Source organism: Miniopterus schreibersii (genome assembly GCF_964146895.1).
Source record: "Miniopterus schreibersii genome assembly, chromosome: X".
Taxonomy (NCBI): Eukaryota; Metazoa; Chordata; class Mammalia; order Chiroptera; family Miniopteridae; genus Miniopterus; species Miniopterus schreibersii.
In genome coordinates, this window is record NC_138104.1 from 19,592,434 (window position 1) to 19,613,122 (window position 20,689).

General features: G+C 34.8%; 1 protein-coding gene across 3 annotated transcripts in view; it reads left to right on the forward strand.

Moving 5' to 3' along the window:
- The window catches only part of LRCH2 (leucine rich repeats and calponin homology domain containing 2), an 87,338-nt gene that overhangs the window by 29,926 nt on the left and 36,723 nt on the right, over window positions 1-20,689 (forward strand). For all 3 annotated transcript variants that reach the window (XM_081125252.1, XM_081125250.1, XM_081125251.1), the window contains exons 4-11: window positions 7,020-7,125; window positions 7,209-7,345; window positions 12,536-12,669; window positions 17,345-17,432; window positions 17,736-17,847; window positions 18,039-18,136; window positions 18,233-18,291; window positions 20,098-20,199. In XM_081125252.1, the coding sequence (XP_080981378.1) occupies window positions 7,020-7,125; window positions 7,209-7,345; window positions 12,536-12,669; window positions 17,345-17,432; window positions 17,736-17,847; window positions 18,039-18,136; window positions 18,233-18,291; window positions 20,098-20,199 (836 nt within the window). The remainder of the gene's footprint in view (window positions 1-7,019; window positions 7,126-7,208; window positions 7,346-12,535; window positions 12,670-17,344; window positions 17,433-17,735; window positions 17,848-18,038; window positions 18,137-18,232; window positions 18,292-20,097; window positions 20,200-20,689) is intronic.

Genomic DNA, 20,689 nt, shown 5'->3' on the forward strand with positions numbered 1-20,689 from the left:
CCCTGACACTCCAGCTAGATACTTTCAATGGTGGATAAATGTGTGTGTGTGTTTGAGTGCGTGTGTGTCTGAGGCAATTTTAATTCTTTTCTGCAAAACTATTTGTTATCCTTTTTATTTTGAACTAAAATCATGCTTCTATCACATTTATCTACTGGCCCTGGGACTACCATGTGAAGAAATATAAATAATGACAACTTCCCTACAGATGTTTGTAATCTATCGTGTGTCTACTCTACATCTTTCCAAACTTTATGTTGTCTGTAGCTTAAACATCTTTATTACTTTTATTCCGTTCTATATTTCTACTCTGTATTACTTTTTATTTTTAACTATTTCTGTCTCAAAAATGTTCTCTTCTGTTAAGGCTTCTTTTAATGTTACACTCACCAGTGAACAGAAGATTTCAGATGTTGATCTAACAAATTTATAATAAAAGAGAACCATTACTTTCTTCAGCCTGGACACTTAATATTTTTAAAGATTTCATACATGTTATACTTTTAGATTATATGGCTCTGTAATTTCTTTTTCTTTTTTTCATTCAGTTTTTGGACCGATGTTGATGTTCTAAATTATATTACATGAGATAGCTTTTGGATAAGTGAAGTTTCAAAAATATTTGGGATTTTTAGATTTATTCTAGTGTTTTTATTAAAATAGGATATTTGTTACCAGAACCCCAATGTTTTTTGAGTCCACTTTCCTGTGGGCAATGGCTCAAAGAAATACACAAACAGGAGTTTGCAGTATAGAAAGAGAAAATAGTTTAATATTGAATTAGCCAATACAGAGACAGAGAGCTTTAGTTCTAAATAAAACAACTCCCCGATGGCACATATATTACAGATTATATAGGGCAGAATCACAAGACACTGTAGGTTAAGGGTTTGGGGTCATGCTAGGAGCTAGTTGGTCAGAGGTGAGGTAAGGGTAATCATTTCTTTAAGCCTTAAAGACAGCTCTGAGGTCTTTTCAGGCATTCCTCTGTCTAGCCTCATGGAAAAGTAGCCAGGGGGCCATTCTGCCTTAGGGCTCAGGAACTGAAACATAGCTTAGGTCAAGATGTTATCTTTAGCCTGCCAAAGGTTCAGACCTTGTGACCGTTAGTCAGGCCCAGACTGCTGTCTTCTTCAGCTTCAGAGGTTGAATATTATCTGGGGGAAAGGCTCGGTTTCTGGTGGGGTATATATAGAGAGGTATATGATTTCTAGGGCTAGGATTTAAAACTAGATTTAATCAAAGTCATAAGGACCCTTAGTTTCATATTTTAAAATACTAAATATTATTTTACTAAGCACTATAAAATTACTGTGCTTTAAATTCTTGAAATCAGTAACAGTGGACATATAGGGTTAGGATGGCTAATTGACAATTGAAAATCACATAGTGAATTTGTGGGTATTACCTGTCATTGGAATATTTTCCTGTGACACTATTCCACAAGAATTTGGTAGCCCACTACAGTGAAATTCTGTCATTAGAAGCCCAAGAAATACTCTCAGACCACCAGTCCCCAGCAGAGTATTTTGCAGAGTGTCTAGTGGTTGAGAGGGTCAGTTTCCTGTGCCTGGGTTTATTTGTTCTGAGAAATGGTAGCTATCTATCAAATTGTTCTAGGTTTTCTATAAGGAAATCTTTAGTATTAGACACCTTTGGGAGGAAGCAATAGTATTTACTTTAAACGACATTTTCCCAAACTTTTATTATTTGTCACTTGGATAATAGCCTATTCTCAACACAGCCACTAAGTTGATCCTGTCAAAGTATAAGTCAGATCAAGTTATACCTCTGTTTTAAAGTTTCTGAAGCCAAAGTTTTGCCCCTCCCCCCATCCCAGACTTTCCCTTGTGCACGTCCTTCTAGTTACACTGGATTCCTTGCTGTTCTTATTACATGTCAGGCATACTTTGCCTAAGAGCCTTTCCATTTATTGTTCCTTCTGTCTGGAATATTTTTTCCTTTTAATTTTATTTTGTATTGGTTTCAGGTGTACAGTTTGGTGGTTAGACTATATTTTCAATACCCCAACTGTCACCATACATAGTTTTCACAAAACGTATTATTGACTAGAAATAGTATTTTCTTATATATTTGCATGGATCACACTCTTAGCTCTGATAACTCTGCTCAAATAACAGCTTCTCCCAGAGATGATCTAAATTGCTAATACCCATCCTTATTACCACTAGCACTGCCATTTGCTTCTACCCTGCTGTGTGTTTTTTTTTAATAGCACTTAACATCTTCTAGAATATTGTATAATCTACCCCTTGCTAGAATGTAAGCTCTATAAAAAGCTGCAAGGGCAACAATTTTTGTTTGTTTTATTCCTTGATGTATCCTATGGGGTAGGAAGAAACTTTCCTCTACCCACAAGGTTCTTTTGGCTGGTCTAATAATCAAATAGACATGAGAAGATTACCAGGAGAAAACAATCAAATTTAATACACACAAATATATTGGAACCCTATATACATGAGAGAGTCAGAGACCCATATGCAGGAGAGGTTCAGAAACAGAAAAGGAACATGGATATATATGACATTCTGAGCTAAGGATGAGGTGATGCACCTTAGGGCTTCAGAAAGTCACTGCAGGGAGAGTACATGCTCAGTAATTAGTAGTTTGCCTTGCCATATAGATTGGTAAAAAGATTTCTTTTTAAAAAAATATATCTTTATTGATTTCAGAGAGAGGACAGAAGGGAGAGGGAGAGAGAGAGTTGAAACGTCAATGATGAGAGAGTCGTCATTGATTGGCTGTGAGCCCACAACTCAGGCATGTGCCCTGACCGGGAATCAAACTGTGGTCTCCTGGATCCTAGGTTGATGCTCAACGGCTGAGCCATGCCTGGCCGGGCAAAAAGACATTTCTGATGATAACTCTTACTGTGGGCCAGGCTTCTAATTTAAATTCTTCTAGATATTTAAAGAGAAGGAGAGGGGGCAGAAGATTCTCTTTAGCCATCAGGGTCTCAGTTGCCTTTAGCTCAAAATAATCCACATACCACTGAGACACATCTTGGGGTGGCTCCTTCTGAATCCCCACAGTCCCTAGCAACTAGAACGGTGCCTAGCAAATAACTGGTATTTGATAAATATTTTTGTCTTATCGAGATGCCTTAGATATAGTTTGAAAGAAGTATGTAGGATACATAGATGATTAGATATTCTTTAATATTCTTTTGAATTTGCCTTCCTGCCCTTTTTACTTTTGATAAGACTGAGTATATGTGCCACTCCTCTCCCTCCAAGCTAATATAATTTCCAGCAAAAGTTAGAAATTGGGGCCAGTTGTGGTGGAATATGAATTTCATTTGCAGTGTGTCTCAGAGAGTGCTGAGATCTTGTTGCAGATGTTTTTTCCCTTTTTGTTGATGTGGTAATCAGAAAAAGGAGGGAGAGGAGAGCATAATTAACTTAAGCTGTTATTTATCCTCTTTTTATGGAAATGTGGTATTGTTTATCTTTAAATCAGGGTTTGCATTTTAATTTAACCCTGAGACATTTCTTATTCAGATTTCCTAGATTGTCTTTGGGTTGTGAGCTACAAAACTTGTGTTTGTAATCCCTCATATTTTTCATCCTTTTGAGAAAGAAGCTTAGTTAAATCAATCCTGGCCATAGTCTTTAGTTCTTCAGCTCACATGTGTAAATCCTTGAGTTTCTCAGCTTCTGCCCAACCAAGCATCTCAAAACAGCTATAATTGACAGATTATCATAATGGTTGATAGTTGCCTTTTATTTACCTTTGAATAAAGAGCACTTGGATCACCCTTACTTCTGGTTTTGGTTGATTAGAGTGGTCTTTAGTTGAGATTTTCAAATGGCAGACTTACGTAGTATTAAATTATAACCATAAATTTTTGCACAAAAATATTTGTGTTAACTGTACTAGGTTGACTTCATGATATAATATAAATAGAAATCTGCCAGACAATCCATCTTTAGAAAAACAACAAAGGTAACTTTTGCAAAAGTAGAGTAGAGGATGCAGAGGTTCAAATGAGCTGTTTGGAAGATAAGGAATCAGAAAACACCGAATCAGAACAGCAAAAAGAAAAAAAAATCCAAGGAAATGAAGATAGTGTAAGGAGCGTCTGGGAAAACTTCAAGCATACCAACATTCACATCATGGCCATGCTGGAAGGAGAAGAGAGAGAACAAGGAACTGAAAGCCTATTTGAAAAAATAATAATGCAAAACTTTTCTAATCTGGAAAGGAAGTAGACAGATAAGTCCAGGAAGTGCAGAGAGTACCAAACAAGATGAACCTGTTCTCAGTGGAAGTGGGGCTCTTGGGGTACCACTGGAATAAGCATTTCTGGACGCCCCCACAAGAGGATGAGATACAGTAAAAAGCTTTATTTCTGTGGAATTACATCCCTTCAGTAAAGCTAAAATCAGAGCAGTGGTCAAAGTTTCCTTTCCATGTTGCAGCTGGGTCCAGTACAGCATCAGGCTAGTTGCAATCCATTAGTAGATTGTGTGTGGGGCCCACATGGCCATGGGCAAGTGCAGGAGAGCCCCACAAGCAGCAGGAGTCCAGGAGTCCTAATGGTCCCGAAAATACAGGAGCACAGAGCACAAGAGAGCAAATTCCTTTGTTCAGGGGATTAAATATCACACTCTTGCTGTGGCCACACCCATTCATGCCAATGACCTTTGTTCTCAGGTGTGACTGACAGCAAGCACTTTCACTAGTCCCCCCCAACTTTACTGGTCATGCATCTGTCTTCCTTTTATTGGACCCTTGGGAAGTGTAAAGTTGTAGCTTCCTGGTAAAGCTGCCTAAATGACGTGTCTAAAATATTTGGTCATCCCTTTGCTCCTTTCCTATTATTAATAACTAGGTTAATTACAATGTTACCAAACCCAAAGAAGCCCACTGCAAGACACATTATAATTAAAATGCTAAAGGTTAAAGACGAAGAGAGAATCTTAAAAGAAGCAAGAGAAAAGCAGGTAGTTATTTCCAAGGGAGCACCCATAAGAATGTCAGCTGATTTTTCAACAGAAACTTTGCAGGTCAGAAGGGATTGGCAATAAATATTCAAAGTGATGAAAAGCAAGGACCTACGACCTAGATAACTCTACCCAGCAAAGCTATCATTTAAAATTGAAGGACAAAATGACATGTGCTGGTGAGGGTGTGGAGAAAGGGGAACCCTAGTACACTGCTGGTGGGAATGCAGACTGGTGCAACCACTATGGAAAACAGTATGTAGGGTACTCAAAAAATTAGAAATCTGCCTTTTGACCCAGTGATCCAACTCTGAGGAATGTATCCTAAGAATCCTGAAACATTAATCAGAAAGAATATATGAACCCCAGTGTTCATAGCAGCACAGTTTACAATAGCTAAGATCTGGAAACAGCCCAAGTGTCCATCAGTAGATGAGTGGATTAAAAAGCTGTGGGACATTTACACCATGGAATACTATGCAGCTGTAAAGAAGAAGAATCTCATACCCTTTGGGACAGTATGGATGGACCTGGAGAATATTATGCTAAGTGAAATAAGCCAGGCAGAGAAAGACAAATATCACATGATCTCACTTATACGTGGAATCTAAAGAACTTAATAAAGTGATGAACAGAATAGATTCAATGACATGGAAGCATAGATGAGACTGATGAATGTCAGAGGGATGGAGGAGGGTGGGTGGGTGGAGAGCGAGAGAGTAACCAAAGAATTTATATGCATATATACACAACCCAAGGACATGGACATGGTGGGGAGAGGGACTAGGGAGGGGGAAGGGACGGGGTGGAACGGGTCATTGGGGAGAAAAAGGGACATTTGTAATATTTTAAACAAAAATTAAAATTAAAAAAAGATAAAAATAAATAAAATAAAATTGAAGGACAGATAAAGAGCTTCCGAGATAAGCAAAAGCTAAAAGAGTTCATCACCACCAAACCAGTATTACAAGGTTCTTCTTTAAGAAGATGAGAAAAAGATAAAAAATATGAATAAAATGGCAATAAATACATATCTATCAACAATTGCTTTAAATGCAAATGCATTAAATGTTCTAATCAAAAGACATGGTGGCTGAATGGGTAATAAAACAAGACCCTTATATATGGTGTCTATAAGAGACTCACTTCAGATCAAGGGCACAGACAGACTGAAAATAAAGGGATGGAAAAAAATATTTCATGAAAATGGAAACAACAAAAAATGCTGGGGTAGCAATACTTATACCAGACAAAATAAACTTTAAAACAAAGGCTATAATAAGAGACAAAGAAGGACCCAGCAATTCCACTCTGGGTATTTATCCAAAGAAACCCAAAACACTAATTCAAAAGACATATATATCCATATGTTTATTGCAGCATTATTTAAAATAGCCAAAATATGGAAGCAACCTAAGTGTCCATCAATAGATGAATGAATAAAGAAGTGGTTCATATATACAATGGAACATGATTTAGCCATAAAAAAGAATGAAATCTTGCCATTTGCAACAACATAGGTGGACCTAGAGGGTACTGTGCTGAGTGGAATAAGTCAGACAGAGAAAGATAAATGCAAGATGATTTCACTTATATGTGGAATCTAAAAAACAAAATAAATGAACAAGCAGAACCAAAATAGACTCATAGATACAGAGAACATTTTGACAGTTGCCAGGTGGGAGGGGGTTTCGGGGGATGGGTGAAAAGGGTGAAGGGATTTAGAAGTACAAATTGGTAGTTACAGAATTGTCATGGGGATGTAAAGTACAGCATAGGGAATATAGTCAGTAATATTATAATGACTGTATATGGTGTTAAATGGGTACTAGATTTATCGGGGTGATCACTTCACAAGTTACATAAATATCTAATCACGGGGTTGTACACCTGAAACTAATTTAATATTGTATGTCAAGTGTAATTTAAAATAAAAAATATTTTAAAAGATAACTTTTGCTAGCTTTTAGTCTTCCACTTTAATTTAAAAATTGAAATATATCTGTATTTCTCAGTTAGTTTGTTATAATTTTATTTTCTTGTTTTCCTTAGGATATTAGCTGCAATGAGATTCAGGTTCTTCCCCAACAAATGGGAAAATTACATTCACTTAGAGAGCTCAATATCAGAAGAAATAATCTTCATGCATTGCCAGATGGTAAGATGCTCACTGTTTTTACTGACGTTAATAAAAGAGTAAGTATGTAAAATCTAATTTAATTATTTTTCATTTCTGAACAGAATTAGGAGATCTTCCCTTAGTCAAGCTGGATTTCTCTTGTAATAAAGTGACCGAAATTCCAGTTTGTTACAGGAAGCTGCATCATTTACAAGTAATGATTCTGGATAACAACCCATTGCAAGTACCACCAGCGCAGGTTTGTAATAAAAATATGTTACTTCTTTCTTCTCTTTTTATTCAGAATTATATCTGTTACTGGTAAATCAAAAAAGCATCAGAAGTAGAAATTAGTTTGTTGTTGAGGTATTATTATCTAAAAGAGTTTTTCTGAGAAGTGGCCCTTTTACTTTGATAGGAGTTTTATCTTAGCTTCTGGAGAATAGGATTTAGAAAACCCAGCTATAAACATTTTGCTTGTGAACTGATAATTCTGGTTGTCAGTGTTATTTTAAAAGGATAGAGTATACAGTCCTACTTCTGTCCCGTGGGTGTATGTCTACTTGAGACTTGTGTGAGTGATTGAAGTACTTTCTTAACACTGATAGATGGAATCATAAGAGAAAGAACAATATACAAGTGTAAAAGTATTAATAATTTGGACTTTTAGTTTGAAGGTTAAATCCATGTGTAATCCACTAAAATTGTGGTAAAAGAATACACCAAGATATAAACCTACAAGGACAAAGAATGAAAGAGAGAGGACAGCATGGGAGAGATGGCAACAGAATTTTGGAAAATGGAAAATATATGGAATAGTAGTGACTAAGGTTTCTACTTATACTGCACAAGAGTATCTGGCTGAGGAGGCACATGACAGTGAAATTTCAGCCTGCCCCTCTATTTCTAAGCTATGTGCCCTGGCACAGGGTTTGCACACATCCAGAAGAAGGGTTGCCTTTTTCCTCCTACAAAGGTACATTCCACTCATTCCAAAGGAGGTACCTTTTCTAATTAAGATAAAGTCTGGCAGGAGTCCTGGTAGTAGTTGCCTTAGCACAATGAGGAAAGCAGAAACCTTGTGTCTGCTGTGGGAGAAGGCAACAAGAAACAAATTGATTTACTGTGTTAAACCTGGGAGTGACTAGGTTATTTTGTTGTTGTTGTTGATTATTGGAGGAAACATGTGGCTCTGAATGTAAGTATGAAATACTAAAAGCATAAAGGTCTGTAGAATGTCTAAGGCACTGCTGTTCAGCTGAAGTTTCTGAATGATGGTGTGGAGGAGGAAAAATGATTTTCCTTCTACCCTTCTAATTTCTTCTGTCTGGTCTAATAAGCAAATCGATATGAGACAGGAGAAAATAGCCAAATTTATTATACGTGTACTTATGTGGGTAAGAATATGAGATCCCAGGACAGATCATACAGTTGAGGTTTATATGTCCTCTTAGGGAGAAAGGGGGGTAGTAGTTTGGACTTCAAAGGAAAAGTAGGCAATTCACAGGTAGATAAGAAGGAGCAAAGATTTGGTGAGCAAATTCTCGCCAGGCTACCCAGACACAGACGGGGTGTCTAACAAACAGATGTTGCAGGTTTCTGTCTGCCACATTCAGTTCATACTGTGCTAAGGTGATCTTCCTTCCTGGAGCAGGTTTTTCTATCTGAATGATTTTAGACAGGTAATGAGGAGGTAAAAGGCCCTCTTTGAGTCTTTTGTTTCTTAAAAATACTAGCCTAAAATAATCAATATCCCCAAAAGGCATATTTTGGGGTAGCAAACTCTGCTCCCCCTCAGTAGGAATGTTTTATAAACTGTGCTGTCCAATACCATAGTCACTGTCCACCTATGGCTACTGAGTACTTGAAATATGTACTTGACTAAGGAACCAAATTTCTAATTGAATTTTATTTTTATTTTTTTATTTTTTAAAAACTAATTCAAAATGAATCATGAACTTTGTTTTATATTTATTTATTTATTTATCCTCACCCGAGGATATTTTTTCCATTTATTTTTAGAGAGAGTGGAAGGGAAGGAGGGAAGGGGAGAGAGAGAGAGAAAGGGAAGGAGGGAAACATCGATGTGAGAGAGACACATCCTGCATGCGCCCCGTCTGGGCCGAACCTGCAACCCAGGTACGTGCCCTTGACCACAAATCGAACCCAAGCAATTGAATTTTATTTTGATTAATTGAACTTTAAATAGTTTCATGTGATTAGTGGCTACCATTGGACACTACAGGTCTAAGATTTACACCCTCAGATTCTTGCCCCTAGCTCCACAGCCATATGGTAGTCTCTTATTTGCATTAGCAGAAGCCTGGAGTTTACTCTGAGGAGTAGGTAGATTCTCTCAGACTACCCCCCTCAGCTCAGCAGCCAAATTACTATTGCTTCTTGCCTCAGCATAAGCCTGGAACTTACTCTTTAGAGCAGTACTGTCCATTAGAACTTTTTGTGGTGACGGAAATGTTCTATGTCTGCACTGTCCGATGTAGTAGCCACAGGTGACTGCTGAACACTTGTAAGTATATAATGTGACTGAAGATCTGAACTTTTAGTTTTAGTTAGATGTAATTAATTCAAATAGCCACATGTGTCTAGTGGCTACCATATTGGACCTTTCTGTGCTCAAATTATCAGTGAAGTATGAGGTAGAAAAAATTTCAAACATGCATGGTCTCAGAAATTTTAACTCATGTAGCCTTTATTAGAAAGCTAGCAGTTTGTGCTATATCAAAATGTGGGAGCAAATTAAGAAAGAGAAATTCCTCATGTCCAAGATTTACAGATATACAATAGGCCTAGAGAGCAACCAGTCAGTTTGGAGTAGGGCGGTTGTCTCCAAAAATAAAAAGAAGTAAATTGATAAGTGACTTGGTGTGTTTGTCAGTATGGTGAGAGTTTTACAGTTTTGTTACAGAGTCAGGGATTAATTAGTAACTGGCATACAAAAAATTATGCAAAGGAAAAAATGAGGTAATTAGTCATGTTAGAAAAAACAAAAACTTATAAGAGAAAGGAAATGTAATCTAACTAACTTATGTGGTTCATCTGTGAATATTTTCTTAGTCATAATAGTGTAAATATTGGATTTTGACTTAATGAAAAATTGTGACAGTGTTATAATAATAGAAAAGATTTATATAGCACTTACTGTGCTCCAGGCACTGTTGAAAATGCTTTATAGCCTCGCCAGCATGGCTCAGTGGTTGAGTATCAACCTAGGATCCAGGAGATCCCGGTTCAATTTCTGGTCAGGGTATGTGCCAGGGTTGCGGGCTCCTTCCCCAGCAGGGGGAGTGCAGGAGGCAGCCGATCAATGACTCTCATCGTTGATGTTTCTATCTCTCTCCCCCTCTCCCTTCCTCTCTCTGAAATCAATAAAGATATATTTTTTTAAAAAAGGAAAATGCTTTATATGCATTAACTCATTTTTTATAGCAGCTCTATAAAACAGGCACTGTCATTATATCTCATTTTGTATATGAGGAAACAGGGGCATAGAAGTTAAGTGACTTACCTAAGGTTACATGGCTAGCAGGTGGTAAAGCCCAGTTTCAAACCAAGGCTGTCTGACTCTAAAGTTTATGCTCTAACCACTATGCATGCTTCTGAAGAGGGAGGAAGTATGTTTATGTGCGTTCTGGTTATTGGAGATGGGAAGATGGTAGTGGTGGTATTGATGATATGTGAAAGTGGTGGTAGTCATAAAATAAGAAATCTAAATCCTCTTTTTCCTTAGTAAGACTTTAACAAAGTCTATACTTGAAAAATTAAAAAAGCAACAAAACCCTGAAGATTAATAGCAGAAAACCAACTAAAGGAGTTCAGCGAGAGGGCCTGGACCTTGGAGATTGGAAGGGATAGAATGGAGAATTAATTTTTAAAAATATGTTTTTATGTATTTTAGAGAGAAAAGAAGAAGGGAAGAAAGAGAGAGAAACATTGATTGGTTGCCTCCCGTACACACCCTGACTGGGGATGAAACCTGCAACCTGGGCATGTGCCCTGACTGGGAATCAAACTGGTGACCTTTTAGTATATAAGATAACACTCAAACAATTGAGTCACCCCGGCCAGGGCTAGAATTCATTTTTTATTCTCATTTTTCTAATTCTCTGTGACTTTTAAAACTATGTACATGAATTACTATGATAACAATTGAATTTACAAAAGAAAATAATTCATCATTTAATTTGGTAATAAAATAATTTTTTTTTAGTTTGGACAGATAATAGGATACATCTTAATTAGTAATGTATTTATATTCCAATAGTTCAAATGCTTTAATTTTTCTTTCCAATGAAATTTTTCAGTGGTCAAGCCAGATTTTGTAACTATTAGATTTATCTAAGAAATGTTCCTCCTTTATAACTGGAATGATAATTACTTTTTTAAATATATCTTTATTGATTTCAGAGAGAGGAAGAGAGAGGGAGAGAGAGATAGAAACATCAGTGATGAGTTGTCATTGATCGGCTGCCCCCTGCACCCCCCCAACTGGGGATCGAGCCTGCATCCCAGGCATGTGCCCAGACCGGGAATCAAACTGTAATCTCCCAGGTCCTAGGTCCATGCTCAACCGCTGAGCCACAACCGGCCAGGCGATAATTACTTCTTAATGTACTTTTCTTACTATTTTCTTTGTTGATTATTTTTGCATGTGTTGGTAGGTTATGTGAACTCATAAAACAAAATATTTTTATTATAATTTTTGAGAGATACTTATTTGATATAACTCATGGTGACTGCAGTAAACCTTTGTAAATCTGATTTACTACTTCCTTACCACTCATCTATCTTTTTTATATAGCATACTTTCTTCCACATAGTATTTCACCCCTTATTATTCTCTCCCTCTCTATCAGCGATGAAAATAACTTTTCAGGATATTCTCTTAGTTGAATTGACTATTTTAAAAAATTATTTTATTCTAATTGGCCTACCATCATCATACCTTTCAACAAATTAATTTTTCCTATATTTAAATTCTTATTAGCTTTCCTCCAGTGTTTAGACCAACTAACTTAGTGGTTCTGATGAGATTACTTTAAAGAATTACACGGATTATGTTTTTTCTTTTCTCACCACTACAATGAATATATTTCTTTTTGCTTTTTTTCTAATAAAGACAATTTTCATGAATTATAAATTTTATATTGTTTAGTGGTTTGTACATTGTATTGTTAACAAGAAAACTTTAGTGAAATACAGGAAAATTAACTTAGTTTTTCTAATAAGAACAGAGACAGCAATAGAGTTTTAGTTAGATTTTTTTTTCTCCCTAGTGTCAGAAGTACAAACTAATGAAATATGCAAAGTGTCTATCATGCTCATGATGTCTCAGCATAATTTGAGGTTATTGAAATGTATAAATAAATTGGTAGATGGCATTTATATTTGGACCTATATAATTAAGCCTTTCTCCATTGTTTATTGACAGATATGTTTAAAGGGTAAAGTACACATTTTTAAGTACTTAAGTATCCAAGCATGTTGCAGAATGGATAAGAAACCAGATTCTCTGGATCTTCCATCATTGAGTAAAAGAATGCCCTCGCAGCCTCTCACAGACAGGTAATGTAATATTTTTACAGTCTCGTTTCATCATTAGCATCTTCTCTGTACACAAAAGATATTTATTAATCTTGAGTGTAGTGAATATGTTTAGGCTGACTGGCTCAGTGTTAAATTCAATAATTGAAGTGAAATATTACCATCATAGAATGAACTTCTGGGATACTAGAATCAATTTGGAATTTTCTCAAAAAATTAATTATTATTAAAGCTTTAGTAGTAAAATGTAAACGTTCAACATCATAGTGCAAAAATACTAATTTCTCAGCACTTGGCAACTATTACTCCTATGATCACTCTATTGTACATTTTTTGTGTGTTTTAAAAAATTTATTGTTGAAAGTGTTACAGATGTCCCTTTTTCCCCACCCATTGACCCTTTCTACCCCACCCCAGGCCTTCACCACCCTATTTATTGTCTGTGTCCATGGGTTATGCATATGTGCATATACGTTCTTTGGTTAATCTCTTCCTACCCACCCACCCCTGCCTTCTCTTGGATATTCATCAGTCTATTGCATACTTCTATGTCTCTGGATCTACTTTGTTCATCAGTTCTATTGTACATTTGTAATAACAAGTGGAATTTGACTTTGACCTGAATTTTGTGGAAGAGCAAGGCATTTTGGAGTACTTTCTTCATATTCTTTATATTTTTTATATCTAGATCAAAGACGATTTATCATTGATGTCATGTATATTGATGTTTTTATCCTCATGAGATTTTGAAATGGTAGATTTGATGTTCTGTTTTTAAATCATCTTTTCAAGACATAGATTGGTCTGATTTTATGAAAACATAATTCCATCCAGTAGTGTGGAAAATAATTGGGATGGGGTGAGGGTGAGACTACAGAAAGGGAGATATGACCCTGCCTAAAATGTTTAAAGGTTTGAAATTGTATTTATGACAAAGTTTATACTACTTGGAATGGCAGTATAGTAAGCACTGTTGTTAACAGTGCAAGTTCTGGAATTCCCAAATAGGACTTTTTCTTGAATTTTTCTGCTGCCTAAATAGAATGGCAATATAGTAAGTACTGCTGTTAACAGTACAAGTTCTGGAATTCCCAAATAGGACTTTTTCTTGTGGTAATCTTTAGTTCCTAAAGATTCTTTTGTTTAATATTATGAATGATAGTAAACCAAATGATTCTATAAAAATTGGACTTAATTCATATTCTAATCTCTATTAGTCTGTTTTATATTTATTTCAAAATGAATTTACTTTAGTAATGGCATTTATTATATCAGTCATTTATTTATTTTACAAATATCAGTAGCATGCCTACTGGTATATTCAGGGTATGTTTTGTTGAATGACATACACATTGGTGTCAGCCTTCATGTAGCTCACAGTCTAATGGAGGAGTCAGTTAATAAAGCACAATACACATAATTTCAAATTTCCTTGCTATAAAGGAAAGGAACATGTTTCAGGAGTAAAGATAGGAAATGTCTCCTTGGTAAGGTGAGGTTTTAAGTCAAGACCTGAAAAGAAGAAAACGTAGCTGTGTAAAGAGCGAGGGGAAGAGCATTTCAGGCAGAAGTAATGACATGTGCAAAGGCCTTAAGTTAGGAAGAGACTTGGTATGTTAAAATAACTGAATGGAGGCCAGCATGGTTGAAGCAGCATGGCTAAAGGGTAGAATGGTATGAGTTGTTTTTGGTTAGTCAGAACTCAAGTCATGTGGGGGCTTTGGAGGCTGTGGTAAGGAGTTTGAATTGTATTTGAAGTACAGTGGGAACTCATTGGACAGCAGGGGAATAACATGATCTGATTTATGTTAAAAAAACAACAAACATCTTAGCTATTACAGGGAGAATAGAATGGAAGTAAACAAAAATAGAAGCAGAGTGACTTGTTAGGTTGGTGCAGTACTGCCAAAAGACACTGCATGCAAAGTGTCTATCAAGGGGTCTTCAATAGCATGATTACAGTAGAAATGAAAAGGAGTGGACAGATTGAGATATATTTTGGAAATGGTCTCTAGCAGTGTCACCCAATAAAAACGTAATGTGAGTCACATATGGAATTTTAAATTTTCTTGTAACCTATTTTAAGAAAAGTAAAAAAGAAACAGGTGAAATTAATTTTAGCAATTCACATTAACTCAGTAAATCCAAAATATTCCAACATCTAATTTAAATACAAATAATTAGTGAGTTATGTCACATTCTTTTTTTTCCTATTAAATCTTTGAAACCTGATGAGTATTTTATTTACATTTACAGCATGCCTCAATTTGGACTAGCTACATTTAAAGTGCACAATAGCCATATACTTCAGTGGCTGCTGTATTGGACAATGCGGATCAAGAGTTTACTTATGAGTTGGCTCTTGGGTGTGCTAGTCTCCCATTCACAGCCTGTATTGAAGTACCTAGAAAATTCTTGTATGCACATTTCACTTTCGCACTCACACCCTTGCCTATATTGTTCTTACTACTTGTAATTCCCTTCCATGCCTTGACTAGTTTTTAAACTCTTCATTCTACAAAGATAGGCATTATAGTAGTTAAGTATATCAGCATTTGGAGTCAGACGTAAAGTGCCTCTGAAACCCTGTTCTGACTCTTAAAAACTATGTTCTTATGTCATAATGTCTCTGGTCCTCCGCTTTCTTTTTCTTTTTCTGCTCCTCAGTTTTCTTATATGTAAACACAAAAATAATCATATGGATGATGTCAGGATTAAGTGAAATAATGTATGTATAGTACTTAACACAATGCCTTACCCATAATAATCCCTCAACGAGTAGCTTATTATTATCATTGTCATCTTTTAGAAATTCACAGATATATTTTAGTATAGTACATAGTATTATTGTGCGCTAGAGTCAGATGGATTTCAGCTCTAATCACGGTTTAACCTCTTAATTCCTCTGTGGACTGTGTAAGTTGTTTAATCTCTCTGAGCTTGTTTCTTTTTTTAATATGTTAACAATACCCACTTCATAAACTTGTGAGAATTAAATGTGTGCTTGGCAATTGGTAGTTACAAAATAGTCACGGAGATGTAAAGTACAGCATCGGGAATATAGTCAATAGTATTGTAATAACTATGTATGGTGCCAGGTGGGTACTGGAAGTATTGGAGAGACCACATTGTAAAGTATATGATATCTAACCACTATGCTATATACCTGAAACTAATACAAAACAATATTAAATGTAAATTGTAATTGAAAAATAAAATTTAAATATAAAAAAGAATGAAAATAATAGATTTTTAAAAATAATTTTGAAGCCCATACTTGAAAGTACAATGTAGGGCTCCATTCTATGTAAATCTGAAGTATTTAATAATAATAAAAATAACAATGCTAATAGTAATACAAAAAAATAAATGTTTGCTTGTCAACTAGTTCAGTAAATGATATTCAGTAAATGTTATAATTTTTCCCCTTGGAAAGTTAACTTTTATAAGCTTTATTATCTTCATTTGTAAAAAGATATAGTGCATAAATTACAGAATGTAAGGATTATAAGTAAAATATGAAGTACCTAGCACAATGTAGATGCTCAACAAATATTAACAATTACTGAGTCTTTTCATCCTTCAAGACTAAGCTCAAATGCCATTTTCTTGGGTAAGGCCTTTCCTAAACTTACCAAGGAGAATAGTTAATCTCCTTTCTCACAGCACTTTATATTTACCTTTGTCACAGTCTTCAAAACATATAAACATACATACTTTTTCCTCTCTGGTCTGCTAGCCCTTTGAGGTCAAACATTTTTTAATTCACCTCATCTCAGGTATTCAGCATAGTGCCTCACAGTTGGTAATTGCTTCCCTAAGTTTATTAATAAACTCCAGAATAGTATAAAAATCAGTATTTGGGGAGGAAATATAGCATAGTGATTAAGATCAGCGACATTAGTATTAGATAATCTTGGGATCAAATTTAGACTGCCATTTCCTAGTTGCATGTCATTGAGTAAATTGTTCAACCTCTCCTGGTCTCAGTTTCCTCATCTGTAAAATGAGAAAACACCAACAACCTGCTAGAGTTTTTATAAGGAATATATGAGGTATTGTCTTTAAAGTACTTAGCCCAGTTCCTGATAAGTGGTCAATGTAGAATGTTTGGTGAATTTACAGATTAAAGTGAAAAATACTTTGCTACCTGGGTGGCATACTGTGTATTCAGAAATTTGCAAAGACAGCTCTGACCTCACACCAAAACAATTGTTTATTCAATACTTTTCAAACTTTGTTTTGTATTTTATCTTTTCTCAATTAGTAAATGGACATTATTTATAAAGATAAAGCATATTTTTTAGAGCTAATGAAGAAGAAACTATGAATTAAAGTTTAAAAATATTTCATCCTTCTATGGTGAAATTTGTCAAAACTGACAAGAACAGAATGGTCTTTTATCAAGATGATTTTGTAGCAGGGCTATCTGATTTTCTGAATCTCTCAGGAGAAATAATAGGCCATTACTAACAATTGACACTTTATAACAGAGCATATGAAGGAAAAATATTTCATGAGGGACACGAATAAAGTGTTTTGTAGGAAGATTTCTGACATTCCCCCCCTCATGTCCTTATGGATTTTAGGCATCAAAAGTGTATATTCTGTATTATATAGGAAAATTTTAGGCAAAGTCTGTATTATCTATTTAAGAAGAAAACCCTAACTGTTCTTACAATTTCTATTTCCATAGTATGGAAGATTTTTATCCAAATAAAAATCCTGGCCCTGACTCTGGAATTGGAAGTGATAATGGAGAGAAACGATTATCTGCAACAGAAGTGAGTATTTTTTATTGCTGATCTATTTTGTTTTAAAATTTTATTAGAGGTTTGAAATAGACACTTGCATATACTTGATTTATTTTGCTTAAAAGTATAATCATCGTTACATTTGATGACTTCAAATGAAAATAGACATGCACATTTTTAAAAGCACAACAGTAAACCTTAACATACTGATTTTTGATTTGGAAACTGGAGATGTAAAGTAGATATTCTACACTTCATATGTGAAATTAAAGTAACTTAATTCTTAATCATATTTTAAAATTCCTCATTGGTACTTGGGCTTATTTCTTTCAGCCATCAGATGATGACACAATCAGCCTTCACTCTCAAGTCTCAGAATCAAATAGAGACCAGACATCAAAAAATGACAGTCATTCAATTGGAAGTAAACCTGATTCTCAGAAAGGTAATCCATATGGTGTTTGCTATATTTATTTTATGTACATAGCCCTCATTAAGAATGGATCTTCTATTAAAAATAGGCTTTGAAAACTATTATCTTTGGCCAACTCTTTCATTGAGAAAATACACTTTTATTCTAAGCACTTCAGTATCAGAGCACATATTCATATATTCTAATAAATATTCTATACTTAGACCAGGAGGTGTATGATTTTCTTGACTCCAACACAGAAGATGCAGGAGTTCCTGAACAAGGAGATGCACATATTGGATCCTTTGTCTCTTTCCTTAAGGTAAAGAAAACTTTGAACAAATATTAATAACATATTCTCCTTGATCTCACAAAAAAATGGGACCATACAATTTAAAATAACTTTCTTTTCTATAAGGGAAAAGAAAAAGGTCCTGAAAAATCTGAGAAAAATGAAGAATTAGAAGATGAAAAAAGGTAAGCACCACAAATTCTCAAATTGAAATATTACTTATAAATGAAATATTTTTAGATATTCCTCCTTAAAGAATACAATTTTTTTTGTTGATTTACCCATTATATTTAGATAATTTGTAAATATTTTATCTGCTTGCATTATTCAGTTAAATTGAAAATTATAGTAAGCATTTGAGTGTCGTATGTACATTGTCCCTCCCTCCTAGAAGTGTACCATTAATGTCTCCCATGATTATTATTAAGGAGGACGGTACCTTCACATTGCCTCATGTGAGCTATTTAACAAGTCCTTAAAGTAGATGGTATTGGCATCATTTGAGGAATAAGGAAGCTGAGACCCAGCATTTCCAGTGTGTGCAACTTAGGTGTTCTGACTCTTAGTCTAACTCTTTCATTTAGAAAATATACTTTTCATCAGACTGGTTATAGTAATTTTAAGGGTATTTTCATATTTTATTAAAATAATTGTGCTTTGGACCTTTTCTGTATCATTTATCTTATGAAATGATGGAATATGACCTATCACATTTCCCCCTTTAAGTTCTTCCACAGCTGCAGGAAGGAAGGGAGGAGCAGTTTTTGAATACCTACCACGCCTACCAGGATCTGTGCTATGTACTTTCCCATGTTTCTTATATAATCTTCCCTAAATCCTGCAGGGTAGATATTGTCCCCATTTCTACAGATGAGGAAGGGGAAGCTTGGAGACTGAAGTTTCTTGCCTGATATTGCTTAGCTAGTGTCCAGTAGAACCTAGGGGGTATACTGAGCCCCCTCTGATCCCTAAGCTCTTCTCTTTTCATTGTGCTTCTTCTCACTGACCTCATTGGTAACTTTTTAAATGTCCTTAATTAATCATCTCTGGTAACATCATAAGGAGATACATAGCTTTGTCTTATACTCTTTATATTTAATTATTTTACTTTCTCACTTGATCTCATGAGGACAGTTGCCTAAACTTGACAGTCACCAGTGGCATGCAAGTTACGGTAAAGATATAAAGTCTTAGGATTTTATACTGTGTGTGTTTTTTTAATTAAATACCTCTGGGATAAAATTAGTATAGTTTGGAGACAATTTATTTGAAAATTTCTTTGTTCTCTTTGAATGATAAAAATTACATATTTTAATTAATATTTTTTGGCAAATTTGCCAATCTTATTCGAACCTATTTTGCTTTTCCTCTACTTAAACATTTTGCAGAGATTTTCAAGATCAATATAAATAAACTGATATAAACAAGGTGGTTTAATAGAATGAAATTTTCATAACATTTTATATTTATTTATAAAGACTGGCCATATAGAACTCTGCAGTTCTTATTACACTCACGACTGGGGAGTATGCATTATTAAATTACTATGGCCATTACACATTTTGGAAATTACAAAAAAGTAATACTACAGTTCACTTTGTTAGTCATTAATTATATTAATATAACCAGTATGCCACATTTTCTGTTTAGTAGAGAAGATAGGTATGTTTTTATGTTTTTTAAATATTCCTTATTTCTTATTTTAATGTTTTAAATACAAAGACATTAAGATTTTAGCTTTCACATGGTATTAAAAACAAAATGGCTTCTAATTCTGGAAGCAGGCATAAAATAAAGAGAGACTTGACTTGGGGTGGTGAACACACAATACAGCATACAGTTGATGTAGTATAGAATTGTACACCTGAAAACTATGTAATTTTATTAACCATTGTCACCCCAATAAATTCAATAAATAAAAACAAAAATAAAATAAATGAAAAAATCTTCTGTCTTACTTTTTGGATAACTACGTTTGTGTCACCTTTCAGACTTGGGAAAGAACTTGCAGAGAAAGAGGATGACGATTTGAAGGAAGTAACTGATTTGAAGAAAGTAGCCGCTCAGTTATTGCACCAAGAGCAAAAGAACAGGTATTTTTTAGTAATGATATTTAAATAGGCAAATTTTATAATCATTAAATCTGATTATTTAAAGATTATCAAAGTATATGAAGTTTTCAGTAAACAAAAGGGCCATTTTAAGCATTATTTGAAGGGAGTAACTGCTAAAAGACAATAGGTAATACTTAGGAGAGAAATGTAAAGTTACATATACAATTAAGAGAATATACTTACATTGTCACTATATGTAATTATTGCTTAGGTACCTCTTTTTTATTCCTGTGTGCTAAATAATAATTGATTTCTTTGTTGATAGTCATTTTAGCTTACAGTAACATTAAATATGTTGTAAACATTTTTTCCATGATGTGTCATAAGCATATAGTGTGCTTTTTATCAGACTCCAAGTTACTTGGGATATGTGTAAACTCCTTAGAAATAAATTTAATTATATAATTAAACGATGATGTGAGGATCACAGGTTCACGTTGATCTGATTCTTAGTCAGTGAGCATTTCTC